The 19,447-nt window shown below is 39.5% G+C and overlaps 2 protein-coding genes and 1 pseudogene across 2 annotated transcripts; all 3 read right to left on the bottom strand.

The window, feature by feature from the left end:
* LOC129821145 (beta/gamma crystallin domain-containing protein 1-like) lies at nt 1–4,300 on the bottom strand (annotated as a pseudogene).
* Nucleotides 4,301–6,601: 2,301 nt separating this feature from the next.
* LOC129821479 (beta/gamma crystallin domain-containing protein 2-like) lies at nt 6,602–11,495 on the bottom strand. Its single transcript, XM_055879163.1, has 6 exons — nt 11,487–11,495; nt 9,906–10,148; nt 9,228–9,501; nt 7,712–7,764; nt 7,284–7,526; nt 6,602–6,949 (listed from the first exon to the last, which is right to left on the bottom strand). Exons 1-6 carry the CDS (start codon nt 11,493–11,495, stop codon nt 6,677–6,679), a joined length of 1,095 nt encoding a protein of 364 aa, XP_055735138.1. The 3' UTR covers nt 6,602–6,676.
* On the bottom strand, nt 10,839–19,377 carry LOC129821141 (uncharacterized protein C2orf80-like). The gene is made up of 8 exons (XM_055878477.1): nt 18,067–19,377; nt 17,861–17,942; nt 17,628–17,710; nt 17,321–17,411; nt 16,661–16,738; nt 16,247–16,334; nt 15,935–16,044; nt 10,839–14,329 (listed from the first exon to the last, which is right to left on the bottom strand). Exons 1-8 carry the CDS (start codon nt 18,105–18,107, stop codon nt 14,276–14,278), a joined length of 627 nt encoding a protein of 208 aa, XP_055734452.1. The 5' UTR covers nt 18,108–19,377; the 3' UTR covers nt 10,839–14,275.
* Between the last annotated feature and the right edge of the window lie 70 nt (nt 19,378–19,447).

Here is a 19,447-nt window from a genome sequence, read left to right on the forward strand (position 1 = left end):
TCAGTTGAAGTCAGTGATCCTTCTGAGGGAGCCGATCTTGGGGCTCAATCCTCCCCAGTCGTTGAACTTCCTGTACTCGCCGGGCCTCACATAGTACTGCCTTCCCTTGTAGTTGGGCTGGTCGTACATCAGCCAGTGGCCATCCATCACGTTGCAGGAGTTGACGTCGGACATACGGAAACGGTCCTGGACGTTGGGGCAGTCGTCGCTCAGCTCGTTCATCTGGCCGCCCATGTCAGGACGATCGTACATTCTCATTCTGTACTGGCCACGGTGCTGTAACGGGATCAAATGGATGTTACATAGTTATTAGACAATAACTGCATAGTTATTACATAGTTACCGCATAGTTATTACATAGTTAAATACAATTACAGAATTCAAATGTATCTGGTTATGACTTTGGCTCTGCTATAAAACAAAATGTATGCCATATATTTGCATAATTCATTGATAAACTGTTACTTTCCTTCAACCCACAGTACAACATGTTGGCTCTAGATGTATTACATGTATTACTTGTATTTGTGCTACTTGTATTTGTTTTACTTGTATTTGTTTTACTTGTATTTGTTTTACTTGTATTTGCATTATTTGTATTTCGAACCTCACTCACCATGGGGATCATACGGCAGGACCTGATGCAGTCATTGATGCCAATCATTCGCTGGTTATCTGGGTACTCGCCCCTCCTCACAAAGTACTGGTTTCCCATGTAGTTGGGGCGCTCGTAGACCATGAAACATCCGCTCTCAACTTTGATGGAGTTGCAGCGGTTGAAGTAGGAGTGCAGGTCGGCACAGTCGCTGCTGCACTCATGAGAGGGACCCTGGAAGTTCCTGTCTTCGTAAAAGATGATCTGCAACCAATCACATCACAGAACATCATTATCCCTAGATCTACAGGACTACTGTTGCTGAACTGCATGAGATCTGTCTGCTAAACTAGCATTATTTTATGTATTTGTAGAAACTGTACATGTAACATTTATTAAATACTATAAAATATTACTGTGAAACTGTTCTGTTTTAATGCAAACAAATCTGAAAAGTTGTAAAACCATGGCTTTCTTCCTTACCTTTCCCATAGTCATGTTGGCGGTGGATGGGGGTGACGGCTCAATGCTCAATGTCCCTCAATCCAGCACTGTCTTTTATTTTTTTAAATCCCACACACAGGGCAGCTGTGTGATTGCACAGCACAAAGTATTGTCATTCAAATATATCCCTCAGTCATAGTGTGTCAATGGTGGTGTGTGAAAGAAATCTGTTTATGTATAGATGGCTGTGCGTAACCAGTTATTGTTCTCTCCCCCATGTTCATCACAATTCTCAGAAAACACTACTGTATACCAGACTGATACAGTACACTGCACAGCATCAGCAAAACCCATCAACACCATATTCATTATACAGTGGTAGCCAGCTACATGTTAGAGTGCCAATACATGGCCATGAAATGAAAAACTAGTAGTATTTCTTTGAACTTTTTAAGAATCCACTTAGCCTAGTTTATTCATAGAATTAAATCTTTTTCAAATAAATACATGGTAATTATCAATTTACAGTAGCATATGTGTTGTATACTGCATCTAATCAGAGCGATGAACAAGGCCCACATAAGACATAGATCTACCTTTACCAACATGGTCTTACCTGTCCTTGATATTGAGAAGCCATGCATGGACACCTTTGCTTTATAATTCACTGTTTCATAAAGTCAAGGTTACAATGCATAAGGGCTGCAAATGAAAATGAGCTAGATAGCTCAAATTTGGTGAACCAATTGTTTTGCATGGTCCCTGACAAATATATCAGTAAGATAAATAGCCAATCAATAGAGCGATCAGAATATGCATCTCTATAATAAACTCATATCTGGCAGATATTTTAATTGTGTGATATGCCATCTGGTAATTGTGGTGGGATTATTGAAAAGTTAATTACTAGAATATCAGAGTTCCATGTTTCCATTTGTTTATTGTAACACTGAGTCATTGGTCAAGAACAGAGCCAGAGACTTGCTACCATTTGCAGACTGAATGTGATCAAATGATATAGTCAGTGATCATCATTGATAAGTATTGGTCCATCATATACAAGTGTCAATATTACATCAAAGTGAAAATATTCAAAAAAATGAAGAACCTGATCAGCTGAACATGCCATAACAATACAATATTTGTCACGTTCCTGACCGGTTTTCTGCTATTTTGTATGTGTTTGACGGTCAGGGCGTGAGGTTGGGTGGGTAGTCTATGTTATGTGTTTCTATGTTGGTTAAAGGGTGACCTGATATGGCTCTCAATTAGAGGCAGGTGGTTTTCATTTCCTCTGATTGAGAGCCATATTAAGGTAGGTGTTTTCACATTGATTGTTGTGGGTGGTTGTCTCCTGTGTCTGTGTTTGTCGCGCCACACGGGACTGTCTCGGTTTGTTTGTACGTTCGTTCTTTTGTGTAGTCATTTTTCCTGTTCGTGAGTTCTTTGTTGTATGTAAGTTCGCATGTCCAGGTCTGTCTACGTCGTTTATTATTTTGTTAGTTATTCAAGTATAGTTCGTTTTTGTCTTGTTCAATAAATTCATTATGTCCTATGACAACGCTGCATTTTGGTCGAATCCTTGCTACTCCTCTTCGGATGAATATTTTAAAATTGTGAAGTGTGGTCCTCTTTGTTTTTGTCATTCCAATTTAAAAGTATAATTTTTGCCCATAGGCTTTGTAATCAGTTGTCTCTCCTTGGAACTTCTTTATCCCATCATGTCGTTGAGGTTTGTTCGACATCTTCTCTGATTTCATTTTCACCTTCTCTATACTTTTATGTTTGTGTTTTATACCAATAACAGGAAATTAGATTATCCATTAACGTGCAGCGAGAGTGGGGTATACAATCTCTTGACTTGAGTGATTGAGTTATTGTCCCACCATGAGTCCTAGCTATCTGCAGAGATGCTAGCCACAACGTCCGATTCATTGATAGGAGGGTATGTTTAGTAGTCCATGATTCGTCGAATAGAACCCACTCTGGCACTCTTGCCGCCCCATTCGCTGAATCTCCTGTAATACCCAGGCTTTATAAGGTACATCCTTCCCCTGTAGTTTGGGTGCTCGTAGAACAGCCAGTTTCCTCCTTTCACATTGCAAGAGAAAATGTCATTGATGTGGAAACGATCCATGACGCTGGGACAGTCATCCATCAGATCCATTATCTGGCCACCATACTCTATTCTCTCAAAGAGACGCATGTTGTAGGATCCAGGCACCTGTTATTGATTTGAGAAGGTGAAAAAAACATTAAAATTGTTCCATCTTAGAACTTCTATCTTTATCTGATAATCAGAGGAGCATTACAAGTCAGTATGGTTACACACCCCCACCCCTACACACACACACACCTGCACCAACTTGTTACAAATGTATTACGTGACTTTTAATCACAATATTAAAACCCTTCAAGAATATAGCAATGATATCTCAGGAGCATGTTTATGTAGAATTCCACACTTTATCATTTGCATAATTTATGCCCCAAATTAGAATGCTCCAAGTTTACTTTTTGAGAGTGAGATATATATAGATTCCACTATGTATACATCTGAACATACTTTTATAGCGAATGTACTATTTGTACTATGTGAAAGTGAAATAAACATAGAATGCAAGTAAATGTTTTGCTTTTATTTCAGGAAACGGTTAACTGGAGCAATATACTGTATATTCATGAACTTTTGATAAACTGTTTATGAATACACATTTATTAACTTAATTTTTGTAATGGCAGTCATACAAACAGAGAGCTCACCGAGGAGAGGATGTGGCATGAGTTGATGTTGTCATTTGTGCCCATCCAACGATTGTAGTCAGGATACTCTCCTCGACACAGGTAGTACTGGTGGCCAGTGTAGTTGGGCTTCTCATAGATCATGAAGCACCCACATGTCACCTTGATGGAGTTACACCGGCTGAGAAGGCCGAGCATGTCGGTGCAGTCACCATTGCATTCAAAGTGACGGCCACCATAGTCCTTGTCTTCGTAGAAGATGATCTGGGCATAAAGTTTATATCATGTTGTTAATATTCATAAAGACAGAACATTGAAGATTGATCAAAGATTAATACAAAGATTAATTGATCAAGGATAAGCTTAATCCTTTCGATTCTAATCATTGGTGGTACAAGAATACCAGAACACAAAAACACCCACATGAATTCAATGGGAATGCCTGATTGATATTGATATTGCCATCAACACCCTTTTTACTATTCCCTCATAGCTGTTTCGAAGGTTTACCTTCCCCATGGTAGCTGGGCTTGTTGCGCCTTGTCAGTGTGGTCTGCCCAGCCCTTTGAAGACTCCACCTGTCACATATATAGTGAACATGAATTGCAGACTCTGCATGTGCCATTCATATTGTAATACCCAGTGGTCTTTTTGCACATAGTGCCATTGTGTCGTCCTGAAGAGGTCAAAGGGGAGGAGAAAAGGTTGGGAACACGTTTTCCCAAATGGACAGGTTATGGTAGCATTTGGCTATAACCAAGAGATCATGTAGCTTTATATTGTATGTACTCAAATATGGCAATGCATGACAAGGTATCCATTGGTTGGTTTGGTAATCGTAGCTCCTGCAGTGTTTCTTTCTTTTAGATTTCGTGCCAGCCATTAGATATAATTATTTTAATGTTACTGTTATAATGTTATAATTAATGTTATAATTATTTTAATTACTTTATGAAATATACATTTCTCTTTTAAATATATTATGTTAATCAATGCATTTTTGTGAATATTTCATGAATTACACATTTTGTAATCACAACCATTACACTAAGTAAACCCGGGGTATAGACACCTCTTTGTCAAAATGTTTTAATGATAGACTAGAGAGGTTAATCTTATAGTGAATATCCCATACATCTTACCATGATATAACGAGACAATAATACAATAAGTGGGATTCACACAAGGAAAGATTTGTCTGTTTTGTCTTTTTCACCTTTTTTTATGTTTCTGCTTTTCTTCCAATTGAAATGTGATGTGCTTTCCAATGTCTCCACTCTACATAACTATACTTTCATGAATGGCTTGAACTGAACTATTTGGGATGGGTGGAATCTATCACACATATTTTTTTCAGTATATAGTATATGACAGTATAGGTTTTTTTCTGATTATAGTATATGACAGTATAGATTTTTTCAGTATATAGTATTTGACAGTATAGATTTTTTCAGTATATAGTATATGACAGTATAGGTTTTTTTCAGGATATAGTATTTGACAGTTTAGATTTTTTTTCAGTATATAGTATATGACAGAATAGATTTTTTTCAGTATATAGTATATGACAGTATAGATTTTTTGCAGTATATAGCATATGACAGTATAGGTTATTTCAGTATATAGTATATGATAGTATATGTTTTTTCAGTATATAGTATATGACAGTATAGGTTTTTTCAGTATAGGTAATCTAAAAAAAAAATGTATTTGTATGTATGTTATTATCTGTACTTGGTATTATTTTGCCACCCTCAGTATAGAAATAGGACTACAGTGGGAGATCCTATTTTAAATGCAGTTACAAAAATCGCAAATTGTCTGTCTATGTAGCTTGGCACTTAAAACATATTATTTAATGTTGAATTTTCTTAAATTAAATGTAATTATTAAATATTTTATACATTAAATATCAAATATGAAGACTAAAGAATGATGTTGAAATTGAAATACAAGTGATGATGTATGTTTACAAATGCATGTCTCAAAATATAAACTTGATGTGAGTGACATTCGTATGTTATTTGAAAAAAATTTAAATTATTGTTTCAGTTATATAGGAGAGTATGCTTCCAATCAAATCCTTCAACCGATCCTTACTATCTATACATACCTCTGATTTCTTTGTTCGATTCAGTTATTTGTAAGAAATTGTTCTTATACGTACTATTCTCCAACATAATATGTTCTCCAGTAGCATGACAACACAACTCGCTACTAGGTAGTATGTAATCAGACATATGAGACAGACAAGATAGTTCTGGCCCTTCAAATATTTAGCTCTATAGGCTTCACATATCTGCACCCTTGGCCTCCAGTGGAAGCAGGGAGGTCCTGACGTCTATGAGGCCCAGTAGAGATAGCCACATAGTACCTTGTTACATTAGAAAGGGCTTTTTGAATGCATTTATCTGTGGATGTGTAACTCTGCGCAGCAGCCATAAATGCACAATATCGAGTATAGTATGGTAATTCCATTAAGGAGGATAAACTTTTCAGTTGAATGGCCTTTGTGTTTTCAAGCCATCTCAGAGTATAATTTTCTCATAAATCACTGGCCTTTAGACCGCTTTGAGCACTGAAACTTGTTTGTTTGCTTAACACTAAACAGTAATGAGGGTAGAGCATGAATGATCAAGTACAGTATAATAGAGATCACGCTTTGACTCCTGTTTGATCAATACCAATACTGCAATAGCTTTATTGATCCCTCTAAGCAGAGCGAGGATGTCAGGTATCGTGGTGCCACCCCTGCTGCTAACATCCACACTGGAGAGCAGGCCTGCAATGCTCAGAGAGCAAGAACAAAACTGAAAACACTTGAGCACTGACACCATTTTATTCAGTGTGTGAAACAAGGCATAAAGTAGACATTTTACAAGGACCCTTCCTTCTTTAGAGGTCCATAATGCGCCTGATTGAGCCGATCTTGGAGCTCATGCCTCCCCAGTCGTTGTATCTACGGTACTGGCCGGGCCTCAGGTAGTAGTGGCGTCCTCTATAGTTGGCCTGATCGTACATCAGCCATTGGCCGTCCATCACGTTGCAGGAGTTGAAGTCGGACATACGGAAACGGTCCATACAGTTGGGGCAGTCGTCATCCAGCTCCATCATCTGGCCTCCCATGTCAGAGCGGTCGTACAGCCTCATCTTGAAGTTACCACGGTGCTGGAGGGGACAGAAAAGAAAACAGGGTTATATTCCATGATCATCTGTGTTCTAAATATAACTTTTCTTTATTGTTAATTAACACGTCAATACAAAAACGACTATTTAGATGCTCACAGAAAGGCTAGCAATCTAACTGATTTAAGGAATTGAAGATTGATTATGTAATTGTTTGATGATTAACCACTAAGGATAACATAACACCCCCCATAGATGGTTTGGTGATATACTATGATCAAAACCTAGATTATGTGTAAGTACTCTCAAATACACCGTGATAGAGTAAGTAGATCATATGTGTTTGAGAAATAATGGTATGGGACAGTTCCCTTACCATGGGGATCATGCGGCAGGACTTGACACATTCGTTCATTCCCATCATGCGCATGTAGTCGGAGTACTCTCCCTTCCTCAGGAAATGCTGGTGTCCCATGAAGTTGGGGCGCTCGTAGATCATGAACATACCGCTCACCACCCTGATGGATTGGCAGCGGTTGAACATGGAGTGAAGATCAGCGCAGTCACTCATGCACTCATGGTGACGGCCACCAAAGTTCTTGTCCTCGTAGAAGATGATCTGATGGAAGAACAGGGATCATTTTTGAAGTAGCGTTAAAAAGAAAATCTATGGAAAAATAACAAAGTAAAGATGTGATATGGGCAGCCTACAGATATACTGTATGATGAAATGAATCTAAATAACAACATATGTGTGCTTGTATATTTAGTTTCTGCAAATGTAAAATGGCCTAAAATACAAACCTTTCCCATCATATTTGCGTCTGGTTGGTGAGCTGCTCGTTCTGCTTGCTGTGCTGGTGGCCAATGAGGTAGTTATCTTTATATACATTCTACTAGGAGGAAAGGTAACACTGCATGTGTTGTTATTCAAATCAGTCATGCCAGCATGTCAGCACAAACACAACATACAGGAGTTCTGCTACTCTTGTCCAACCATGGTGATGGCTGCGTTCAGATCCTAGCGTCCAGAAAAAGCCACACACATCATTGACAGGCAGGCACTGGAAAGATCAATGAGCTGATGCCAGTCAGAGAAAGTATCACAATTGCTAAACCAGACCCAAGTTAGCAAGCAATTTTATGAAATTAAGTAATTTGCCATCATATTTAATTTGATATTGTGTACTCAAATCATCACAAATGTATGCATTTCAATCACTTGAGGTTGATGGACTAAGTGTTGATATGTATTATAGCTATACTTTGTTGGTATAGTCAAAATACTTCATAACGATCTTATAAAACTATTTGATCTGTGATTATGCATGTTAGGTTGGATGGTATGTTGATTGATAGATCTGATAGCCATTTACTGTATATGATGAGTATACAGCTCTCTTTACAGGAAGATACCAAACACGTGTTGCTGTGATATGTGTTACATATACATAGTAGGATCCTTTCAAAACAATAAAAACTCACACGAAATTCCATGCTTTTGTGTGTGGCCCATTTTTCCAATTGGGAGCTTTGCCAACGTGGTATGTTTTTAACAGTGTAATCCTGTGTTGCCCTGTGTGGCACTATCTATGGCATAGAAACCTGGGTGAACACATCTATAGGAGAGAGGCAGCCAATAGCCCCCAGACCTCGCCCGCCCGCCATCCATCCATCCACCCTTCTCTCTAAAGCTGTGCGGGAAGAGTGCTATGTCACTGTCATCAGAGGAGTATGCAGACTTGATATCAGAATGGGCTGCATTCTATTGTACATGTCAGATTTGCATATTTTGTATATGCCATTAGCAAATCAATTGTTTTCCTCTTACTTTGATCTGAGCGAGAGCACATAACTTAAGGCTATAGCATACTCCTGAACCAATGATTCAAATATACACTAGATCACAAATAGGGGCGCTGTGTTGAAGCCACAGTGCCTCCATCTTGGCACTCCCCCAATGCTGTAAGTACACGATTTCCATATAAACTGCGTCCATATGAAACTGGTTCCCTTACTACTGGCCTATCACCAAACTGCATTTTACAGTATGTGTTGCAGTGAATTGGTTTCAACTTCACCCAAACTGTTTAGCTAGCCTATTGAAAAAAGTATCACAAGAAACATTCACAATAGATGCATTTATTCAGACTCATTCAGAGTTACCTTTGTAACTTATTAATGACCAAAGATCTATTTCAAATTCATAAAATATTTCGACACAGTCCTGTGTGTTAGAATAGGCATACTCTTCTATTGACAAGCCAGTGCCACCTAGAGACGAGCTGCGTTTAGGGAGGCAGAGAAGGTGTTCTTATCTAAAACTCGGTGATCCTACGGAAGGAGCCAGTGGTGGCGCATGTGGCGCCCCAGTCACTAAACTTCCTGTACTCTCCAGGCCTCATGAAGTACTGGCGGCCGCGGTAGTTGGGGTGTTCGTAGAGGGTCCAGTAGCCCTCCAGAACATTACAGGAGTAGACGTCACGGCTGCGGAAGCGTTCCTGGACAGACTCACAGTCCTCAGCGAACTCCATCGTCTGGCCCTGGAAGTTGGGGCGTTCATAGATGCGCATGCGGTATGGGCCTCCGCTAGTCTGCAGGAAGGGAGATAGGAATCAGGGTGTTCAGGACATTCTAGATTCTTGCTGTATTGTGATACTGTGTTGCTCCATGTCATTCAATATAATAACCGTCATGTCCTACCAAGGAGATTCACCCACTCAATCAGGTTCTCATCACAGAACCTAGGAATTTGCTGTTTTTTTGTAAAGAAGAAACCCAAATGTGTTGCATTATCAACCTGCCCTCAGAATGGATTTGAACATTCATAACCGCACATCAATCAGAAGGTAAACCCATTCACTCCATAGGTAAAATATTCTACATTCAAAACTTTGTCATCGTTTGATTGATGTCTGAAGTATTCCTGAATGGAGTAGCAGCCTGGCAGGGTATCCAGGTAACACGGCAACACCTCAAAGACAATTAGGTTGCTCACATAGGAGAAGGTACGGCAGGAGCGGATGCTGTCATTGTATCCCATCCAGTGCTGGTACTCTGGGTACTCCCCTCTGGTCAGCACGTACTGATAGCCTGTGTAGTTGGGACGCTCGTACAGCACCCAGCAGCCGCTATCTACCTTGATGGAGTTACAGCGGCTGAAATGGGGGTGCATGTCAGCGCAGTCTGCATCGCACTCATAAGAGCGCCCCTGGAAGTTGCTGTCCTCGTAGAAAGTTATCTGTAGTTAAAATGGGAGGCAGGAGAGCACACAACTTAAGACCGTAGCATACAACTGAACCAATTGTTTATATATTCACTAGATGACTGATAGGGGACGCTGTGTTGAAGCCACAGTGCCTCCATCTTGGCACTCCCCCACCATTGTAAAAAATCTATGGAAGCTATAGAATGCATTTATTGTCTACATTTGTTTTTGCCACAATTATTCCATTACAGACACCTTAATGCATACTTTGAAATTATATTATGTGAGCTAAAAATAAAAGTATATTTTTTTTAGATTATTAATGTTACTGTCCACACAACAAAAAATACTTAAATACGTGTAATTTTGTCCTTGAAACACTGTGGAATTCCATTCATTCCTATGGTGGACTGCCCTCCTGGGGAGTGCCAATATGGTCAACAGGTGGCTTCAAACCCTCTCATTGGCCAATATGTAGAATCAGCAATCCAGGGTTTATATACTTCATGGTCCTGAACCCCACAATGGACTCAACTGTCATATGTTGTTAAATGCATGCATATGATGTGTAATTTCCTCTGTCTAATCAACATCACCAATTTCAACACAATGCCAATGTTTCCTCATATAATCAAAGTCTAGGTAATGACAATAAATGTGTGGCCTTACTGTCCTGTTCAGAGACAGTTAGACCCAGGGGCGCCATGCCGTAAATCCTGAGAATTTTGAATGAATGATTCATTATATATAAATATATATATATATATATATATATCACGTCTATTTTTATGCATATCTAAGCATACCTCTTGAGCTGTCTGCATCGTCCTGACTGGTGGTTATTTTGTTTAAAGAAACTAAATATTCTTCTCTGCTCAAATCTGGGTAAAAGATTGAAAGTAATGTGAGTATTATTCAGTACATTTAGTTATTGGTTGCTTTTCTAAAGTATACCAACCTTGCCAGCAGGCATACCAGCTAAGATAGTTAATCAACCTAGCTACTCTAACTTGATTGATAGCCTGAAATGATTTCAGGGGTAGCTAGTTGTGAGGTTGGGAACCTATCTGGGCAAGCTAAAGCCAACTTCATACAATTGCTATGTGGCTAGTAGTAGCCTATTACAGAGAAAGAACTAGCAAACAAATAAAGGCAGGCCTAATTGTTTTTAGCAGGACAAATCTGATGTTGCATGTGCCCCCTATGGGCATGACGCCTTACTTTGACCTAATGTAGTTTGCTATGATGCATGGGTTAAGTTGCAATCGGTTAGCAGAGGACTGGGAGGAAGTCTACACTGGTTCGGCCCACTATCTTACAATGCAATATAGAGACAGATAGTGAAAGTGTCCCCTCCTCCCAAGGTCTTACCTTACTCATCCTGGTAAATCTCCCTGGAGCCCGTTCTCTACAGGAGTGATGGTCTGGCTCACCAGGCCCAGGGACCACTATATAAACCTCTATCGACAGATAGGCTGATCCCACTTTATTTGTTATTTTAATGACCAGGGATTTGGTGGCCTGGCTGCGCTGCCAAAGTCTTGATCCTGGGCATACAGTAGATTTAAAAGCCCTGATTCATCAGTGCTAAAAGTCCTAGCGGGCACATTACTGACCAGATCTGACACTCACTTTTTTTTCTCTATGTCCAATCAGACTGTAAAGATTTATCCACTGATCCGCCAAAACAGGATTAATGTTTACCACACAGAATGTTCAAAGTCATCACAAAGGCAAAGCAACCAAGTGTCTGTCTAATGATCTGGTGACAGAGAGGGTGAGATATGGGTTCATGTAGTATCTCAACCTACCTCCGGCTCAACCCTAATTTCATTTCCACAAACCGGCTCCATCCTAACCTCGTCCTCAACCCTTACCCTAGCTTCAAGGCCACACCACATCTCAACCTTAATTCTAGCCAATGCCATAAACTCAATCCTAACACTAGCATAACACCTATCACAAGCATAATGACCACACCTCAGCTTAACTCTAACCCTAGCCATAATTTCAATCCTAACCCTAATTTAATGTCCACATCCCGGCTCCCGTTCCACCATCCCATACTTCCATATTCACATAGGGCCCGATTCAGAATTGGGAAAATGTACACCTTTCTTAGGCACTTCTTAGTAGATGGTATTCAGACTTACCTTATGCAGGTGCTTAATGGGCTTTGCAGGCGTGATTCACCTACACGCACTGAATAATGGCTTGTTCACGTCATGTCGGAAACTCGGGACATCACAGTTAAAATGAACATTAGTTATTTGCGTAGAGCTTCCCATTGGTTGATTCTGGTACCTTCCAAGTGGGAAACTCAAGATCCAACTCTTCCACCTAGGTTAGCAAGTCAGAAATGTCAGTTTCCGACATGATATGAACGCAGCATTAATTTTATTCAACTGCTGAAAACCCTCCCAACTGCTGGACAACAGATTTTCTCGTGGCGATTTCATTCAATAGGGTTTTCAGTAGATTTATCTACTGGTGTACCTTTAATTAGAATTCTCTCGACAGACTCACTAGAATTTCTGAATATTAGGGATCAATTAAAGAAAGCCATGTACATATTAGTCTCCTTTTCATCACCAACTGGTAGATTAACAAAATATTCTGATCTTGCATAGTATTTAGGGTAGGAAAGTATTTTTGAATAATAATAAAAACTGGTTTGGAGAGCCTTCACACACTAAATGTATAGTGGTTTGATTCATCCTGAAAGTTACCATATTCAATTGTTCAAGCCATTAAATATTGAAAGGTGAGAAAAGTGTACAATAGGTGTTGAACAGTAGTCTATATAGTAGTCTAAAAATCTACCCTAATGATCCTCACTAATCACGGAACTGTGATGACAACGGTCCAGTCGTCGTGAATCGTGCTCCAGGCACAAGGTTTAAACTGCTACTTATGATCTGCGTTCCATAAGGCTACATGTCCCGAATTATTGCACAACTTGTAATACGTTAGCCTAATATGATCCACTATTCCTAGCGATCCACAGGAACAACCACATAAACATGACAGAAGAAAGAAAGGTAAACCAAAGATGTAATGGAATGATGCAAAATGTAAGAAAAACACTAAGGTGACAGTTATACATGTATGTGGGTATTACTGACGGTGGCTACCAGATAGTGGCTAATATTTTACATGATATAAATTGTTAAAAAAATACAGTTTAAAGTCCGGGCATATAATTAAAACATTCTACAAATCATAAATCAACTCGGTAGGTTTGGCGCTATACTGTCATTTGATTGCGTCTCCAAATGTCATCCCTGCAAATTATAAGGCCATATGACTGGTTTCACATGTCTCCAGTGATCACAAAGTAAAATATTTTAGATCTAAAACAATTGTTATTTACATTTACAATCCTCTTATCCAAACGGTTTACTAATTTACCTAGCTTTTATCAATAGCTCTTATCAAAGTGTAAATTATCATGCATGGATAATTATGTTATTTCTATCGGAAAAAGTAGATGTTGTTCCACTTGGAACCGACAGATTGCTCACGTGTAAAGGAATTGGAATTATGAGGGAATTAAGTCAAAGTCAGAATACAGTGTATATGTTGACAACTTCCTTTCTTTGATCTCCACCCCAAAAGAATAGCGGGTGATTGGCATGCTATTCTCAAGGTCAGAATATGCATAGAGAAAAAAAAATGCAGAAAAAGGGAATTACGTTCCATTTAGGCGTGCTTAACTCGGGTCAGAATTCCCCCCATAATTTGCACTTAAACACTACATGCCTGATTGTCACATAACTGATATACATATGTATTTTTTTATTTAACCTTTATTTAACTAGGCGACTTTGTTACAGACAGTGGATGGTTTATTGTACAGTAAAGTGTGTACAGTAATGTATATGATGTAGTCAAACATTTGTATTCCTTATGGATGGACATGGTCTGAACTACAACCAAATATAGACGAAACCCCTAGTGATATGATAACACACTGGAGGATTGATACTTACTATTGGCCAGGGTTCCTTGAATGTGAAGGCCCAGTAGTAGCAGGCTCATAACAGGGACATCACAAATTTCACCCACAGTGTAATAACACAGGAATAACCCTGTAATAACAATATAATAATGGTGTAGTAACACAGAAGAGGAGAGGACTTTCCTTAATCGTGTAGAGATTATTGTGATACTTCATAATGCTCTGTTTGTTCCTTCAAGGACTCACCACTGTCCTGTGTAGGGGACAAAAAACATGGACAGTAAAGAGGTTGTCTAGGTAAAAACACAAGAACGCAGTAGAGTCCATTCCAACAGTATTTTATAACTTTATAACAAGGTTGGGATGTTTGTTGAAATAATGATCAAATTCGCAACTGCTTTAAATGTAAAGTCTACACTCCCCTACATATTTATTTGGAAAGTGAAGCTAAAACTTTTAATTTGGCTCTATACTCCAGCATTTTGGATTTGAGATCAAATGTTTCATATGAGGCGACAGTAGTTTCATACTGTTTTACCGTTTAGAAATGAAAGCACTTTATGTATCTAGTCCCCACATTTAAAGGTGTCATAAGTATTTGAACAAATTCACTTATAGTGTATTACATTTAGTCAAAAGTTTAGTATTTGGTCCCATATTCCTAGCACACAATGACTACATCAAGCTTGTGACTACAGTACAAACTTGTTGGATGCATTTGCAGTTTGTTTTGGTTGTGTTTTGGATTTTGTTGTGCTCAATAGAAATGAATGGTAAATTATGTAGTGTGTCATTTTGGAGTCACTTTTATTATAATTAAGCAATAAGGCACGAGGGGGTGTGGTATATGGCCAATATACCACGGCTAAGGGCTGTTCTTAGGCACAATGCAACAAACCCCCGAGGTGCCTTATTGCTATTATAAACTGGTTACCAACATAATTAGAGGAGTAAAATTAAAGGTTGTGTCATACCCGTGGTATTCGGTCAGTTATAAACTGGGTGTTTAGAGCCCTGAATGCTGATTGGCTGACAGACGTGGTATATCAGACCGTATACCATTGGTAAGACAAAACATTTATTTTTACTGGTCAAATTAAGTTGGTTACCAGTTTATAATAGCAATAAGGCACCTCAGGGGTTTTTGGTATGTGGCCAATATACCACGGCTAAGGGCTGTGTCCAGGCACTCTGCGATGCGTCATGCATAAGTACAGCCCTTAGCCGTGGTGCTTTGGCCATATACCACACCCCCTCGTGCCTTATTACTTAAATATACCATGGCTGTCAGCCAATGAGCATTTAGGGCTCAAACCACTCAGTTGATAAATAACAATAGAATATGTTTCTGAATACTTCTACATTAACGTGGATGCTACCATGATTACGAATAATCATGAATGAATCATGAATAATGATGAGTGAGAAAGTTACAGATGCATAAATATCATACCCCAAGAACAAACTTCCCTGTTATTGGTAATGGTGAGAGGTTAGCATGATTTATTGGATTCTCCATGTAGTCTATATTAAAAGCCACTCCATTTAATATAACAGGCTTTTAAAATTCAATATTGGTGCACAATTTCTATTTAAAATATCAAAGGGAGACAAAAGGTACTCTTCGTGAAACGACCCTGCTCGGAATATGTGACCAAAAAACTAGACTTTTGACTGAATTTAATACACTATAAGTTAATGTGTCCAAATACTTATGACACCTTCAAATGTGGGGACTAGATACATAAAGTGCATACATTTCTAAACATTAAAACAGATATGTATGAAGAAACAGATAAAAAAAGTAGCTTCACTGTCCAAATACATAGGGGAGTGTATGTCTATGATTGCCACTCACACAGAGGAAGGAGTTAGATGTGGATGAGGAGGACTGCACCAAGGCCCTCGGTCCATCAGGGGCAGCACCTCGTTTACCCTGCACAGACAGCCATCGCTTCAAATTCTGGGCTGAAGGAAAATAATCAGAGAGAAGGTCGAGCCAATACTGGTCAGGGTTCCTACATAACTTGTTCTATAGACTACCGTAAACACAAGTGAGGAAAGGCAAGTCACATGTGAGCAAGGTAGAGGGAGACTGGCATAGTCGATGCGTTTAACGAATGGTAGTGTAGGATAAACACACACATCTCTCAAACACACACTGACATACTGTGCTTTCTGGAGTGGTCCACAGCCTTGAATGAGCCCAGCATGGCAAACGGGTGATAGGACAAGGTGAAGGGATGAACAATGGCGCTCTGTAGAGACAGTCATCAGATACATTTTTCTATTTTTGTTTTAAGACCTTCTAATGAATGTCTCATAATGCAGTGGTACATATAGGCCTACAGAATATATATACAGAGCAGCACTGCATTATACCACTGCAAATGATCATTATAGACCAGATAACACTACACTGAGGCTGCTGGCCTACTTACTTAGTATACACTGAGGTGTTTTTAATGTTTTGTACACTCAGTGTATGTTATATATGATATCCCATAATACTGCCTTCCCACACAGACAAGTCTAGGCTGTAGTAACAGATAGAGAAATGTGCAGTATTCTAAACTCAGTCTACCTTGGAGTGCTGGTGGGGATAAGCGGCAGATGGTTTGGTGGTGTAGAGGGCAAGAATGTCTTTTACAGGCAAGCTATTCTGGAGCAGAGAGGACAACAGAACAGAGGTTAGAGCAGAGGGGAATATAGTTAATAACACAAATCACAATAATCATAAAAGGACCACATGGTCAACCCAGAGAAAGATCATGAACTAGGCAATGCTACCCAGCTTGAAATATACTGTATCAGCTGATTTAGAGATTAAACGGGAACTTAAGCTCAACAAATTTGTAACATATTGTACGAATTGCAAGCCTAACATACTGGATCATACGAAATAGATGACGTAGTACACCATTTTCGGAGACCCGTTTTGGCTCGTGAGCACTACTTTCAAAACTACTGGTGGAAATTATACAAAACCTGTATAACGTTTCTTAAGTAAAAGTTTAGCAACAGAGGAGCATGGCTTTGGAGACTGGTGATTCATTGTGTAGTAACAAGGGAGGTTATCTTAAGGGTCATTGACACTTTGGACTGAGCCGTGGTAGTAAACTCCCAACTCTGCCAAACGCTTCTAGATTACAAGGGTTACTAAGGGTCAGTAAGACTACAGACTGAGCCGTGCTAGACTCACAACCCCTGGCATACTGTACGCCTAAATACCCAGACTACTCACCAGGATCATCCCAGCGAAGGAAGAAAGGATCATGGCTTCTCTCTCCAGGTGGTTGGGGTACTGGTCATTATAACCTGGGCTGCCCACTCCACTACAGGGTACAAAGTCAATCAATCCAATTTTATTTATAAAAATCATTTTTATACCATCAGTTGTCATAAAGGGATTTCCAGTAACCTGGTTTAGAGCTAAAGCCAATGCATTAGATAAGGAAGTTAGCAGAGGTCTTCATGTCGCAGATAACGTTACTCGGGAGGACACAATCAAGTGGTATTGTGTTTGGAAGTCAATGTTTCAATGTACTTACACGATGTCTCTGTCCATCACATCATGTCGCTCCTCTTTCTCTAGCCACCAAAGGGCAACACTTATGGCCAAGTCATAATGGGCCTGGATGGAAGTAGACACATTAAGTACAGGATTTGCATAAATGTTGAAATAATCATAAAAACAGTCAACCGTTTAACTGTATATAACATCCCACATTAACCCCTGGTGGAGGATGGTGCACTCAAGAACAATGTGTGTTGAGATTCCTACCAGGTCATCCAGCATGCTAGTGGATCCTTTCCCCTTGGGGTCAAAGCCATTCTCTCTCAGTTTCTGACCAATGTAATCTCCCCTGTTCAAAACACAAAACCCTTTCAAGCGCCTGAAGAAATAGAATGGCATTTCAACTAAATTTCCTCTTCCCACACACCATTCCTCTAAATCTATAATTTTATCATCCACAAAAAGCAACTCACAGAAGGGCTTCAATGTCTCTTCTCAGTCGTCTTGTCTCCATTTCTCTGAGATAGCACTAATCTTGCAGCGGGATAACTCCTTGATGGTCCTGTAGCCTACACAAAACTAGGTTTGCAAATATAACGTCAAAGTACTTGACAATGAGCCTAGGAGTTGGCATGGTAGCACAAACAGATATTGGACCAGGGTAAGAAATAGGGGAAAGGAAAGTTACAAAGTAGATAAAGGATGGAGATTGAAAGAAATATACTATGATACTGCATGTCTGTTTGCGTATCCACTGCTGACCTCAGCTGGGGATCATATACTACAGTAAGACATAGTGCAGACTACAGGGTAGTCTTGAACCTGGCACCTCTCTGGCCCTACACAGGGTCCAGGAAATGTGATACAAGCCATTAAACTCACATCCAGCAGAAGACAAATGTTTTTACTAAACCCTTAATCACTGACGATTATTGTGCAGCCTAAAGCAAGGCAAAAGCAAGGTGATTAGAAGTAGGCCTAGACTTTGTCTGACAAAGATTTGGCCTCACAACCTTTTCCCACAACTAGTCTCCAAAATGAGATGTTGACCTAAATATGTCACTGTTGATTTACATAACATTTTATGTAGCATGTGCCTGGTAAAATGGGTGCTCATTCAAATCTGAGTTACATGATCAAATTGGCAATCTAAATCCATATAACATTACAGTTGGTCATATTTTTAATACAGAGACACACATTCATGGTGTAAAGCAATCTGTACTTACCACATGATGCAGAATTATCAGCAATGGTTACAACCAAAAACTGCAGTACTACTCCAAATGTCAGCGTAGCACGAAATCACAAACGTGTTTCATGTAAATAAACCAACCAAAAAGACACACTGCAAACGGTAGCCGTTTTCCACGGACACCTGCTTGTGGAAAGGCTGTGTACAGTAGAGACCGAGGGGAGCAGAAAGACAACCACAGCCTCCTAAGTGAACAGCCTACTCTGAATAATTCACACAGGGCCTCCAGTCAATCACTCAAACAATACAGGTCCAGATTATTTTAGAAACATAAGGAGGTGCGTTGGTCGGCACTTAACCATGATGTGATCCAGCCATAGATTAGCTAGATGTTGAACACCCTTACGCAATAGCTAGTTGCCCCAAAGGGTATAATTAAAGTTGTTTTGTAACATGCTCCGTCTAATCATATTGCAACAACTTTAAATAACCATTAGAGGCAACTAGCTATTGCGTAAGGGTGTTCAACTTACCCTTAGGTGACTGACTGCACCATCCAGATAATGTATGGCTGTATCACATATCTGTTACTGTCACAAAACAAAACATTTGGTATTTCTTACAGGCTTATTCAATTATTTATTCCTTCATGACTAATA

The sequence above is a fragment of the Salvelinus fontinalis genome, chromosome 23 (assembly GCF_029448725.1).
Source record: "Salvelinus fontinalis isolate EN_2023a chromosome 23, ASM2944872v1, whole genome shotgun sequence".
NCBI lineage: Eukaryota > Metazoa > Chordata > Actinopteri > Salmoniformes > Salmonidae > Salvelinus > Salvelinus fontinalis.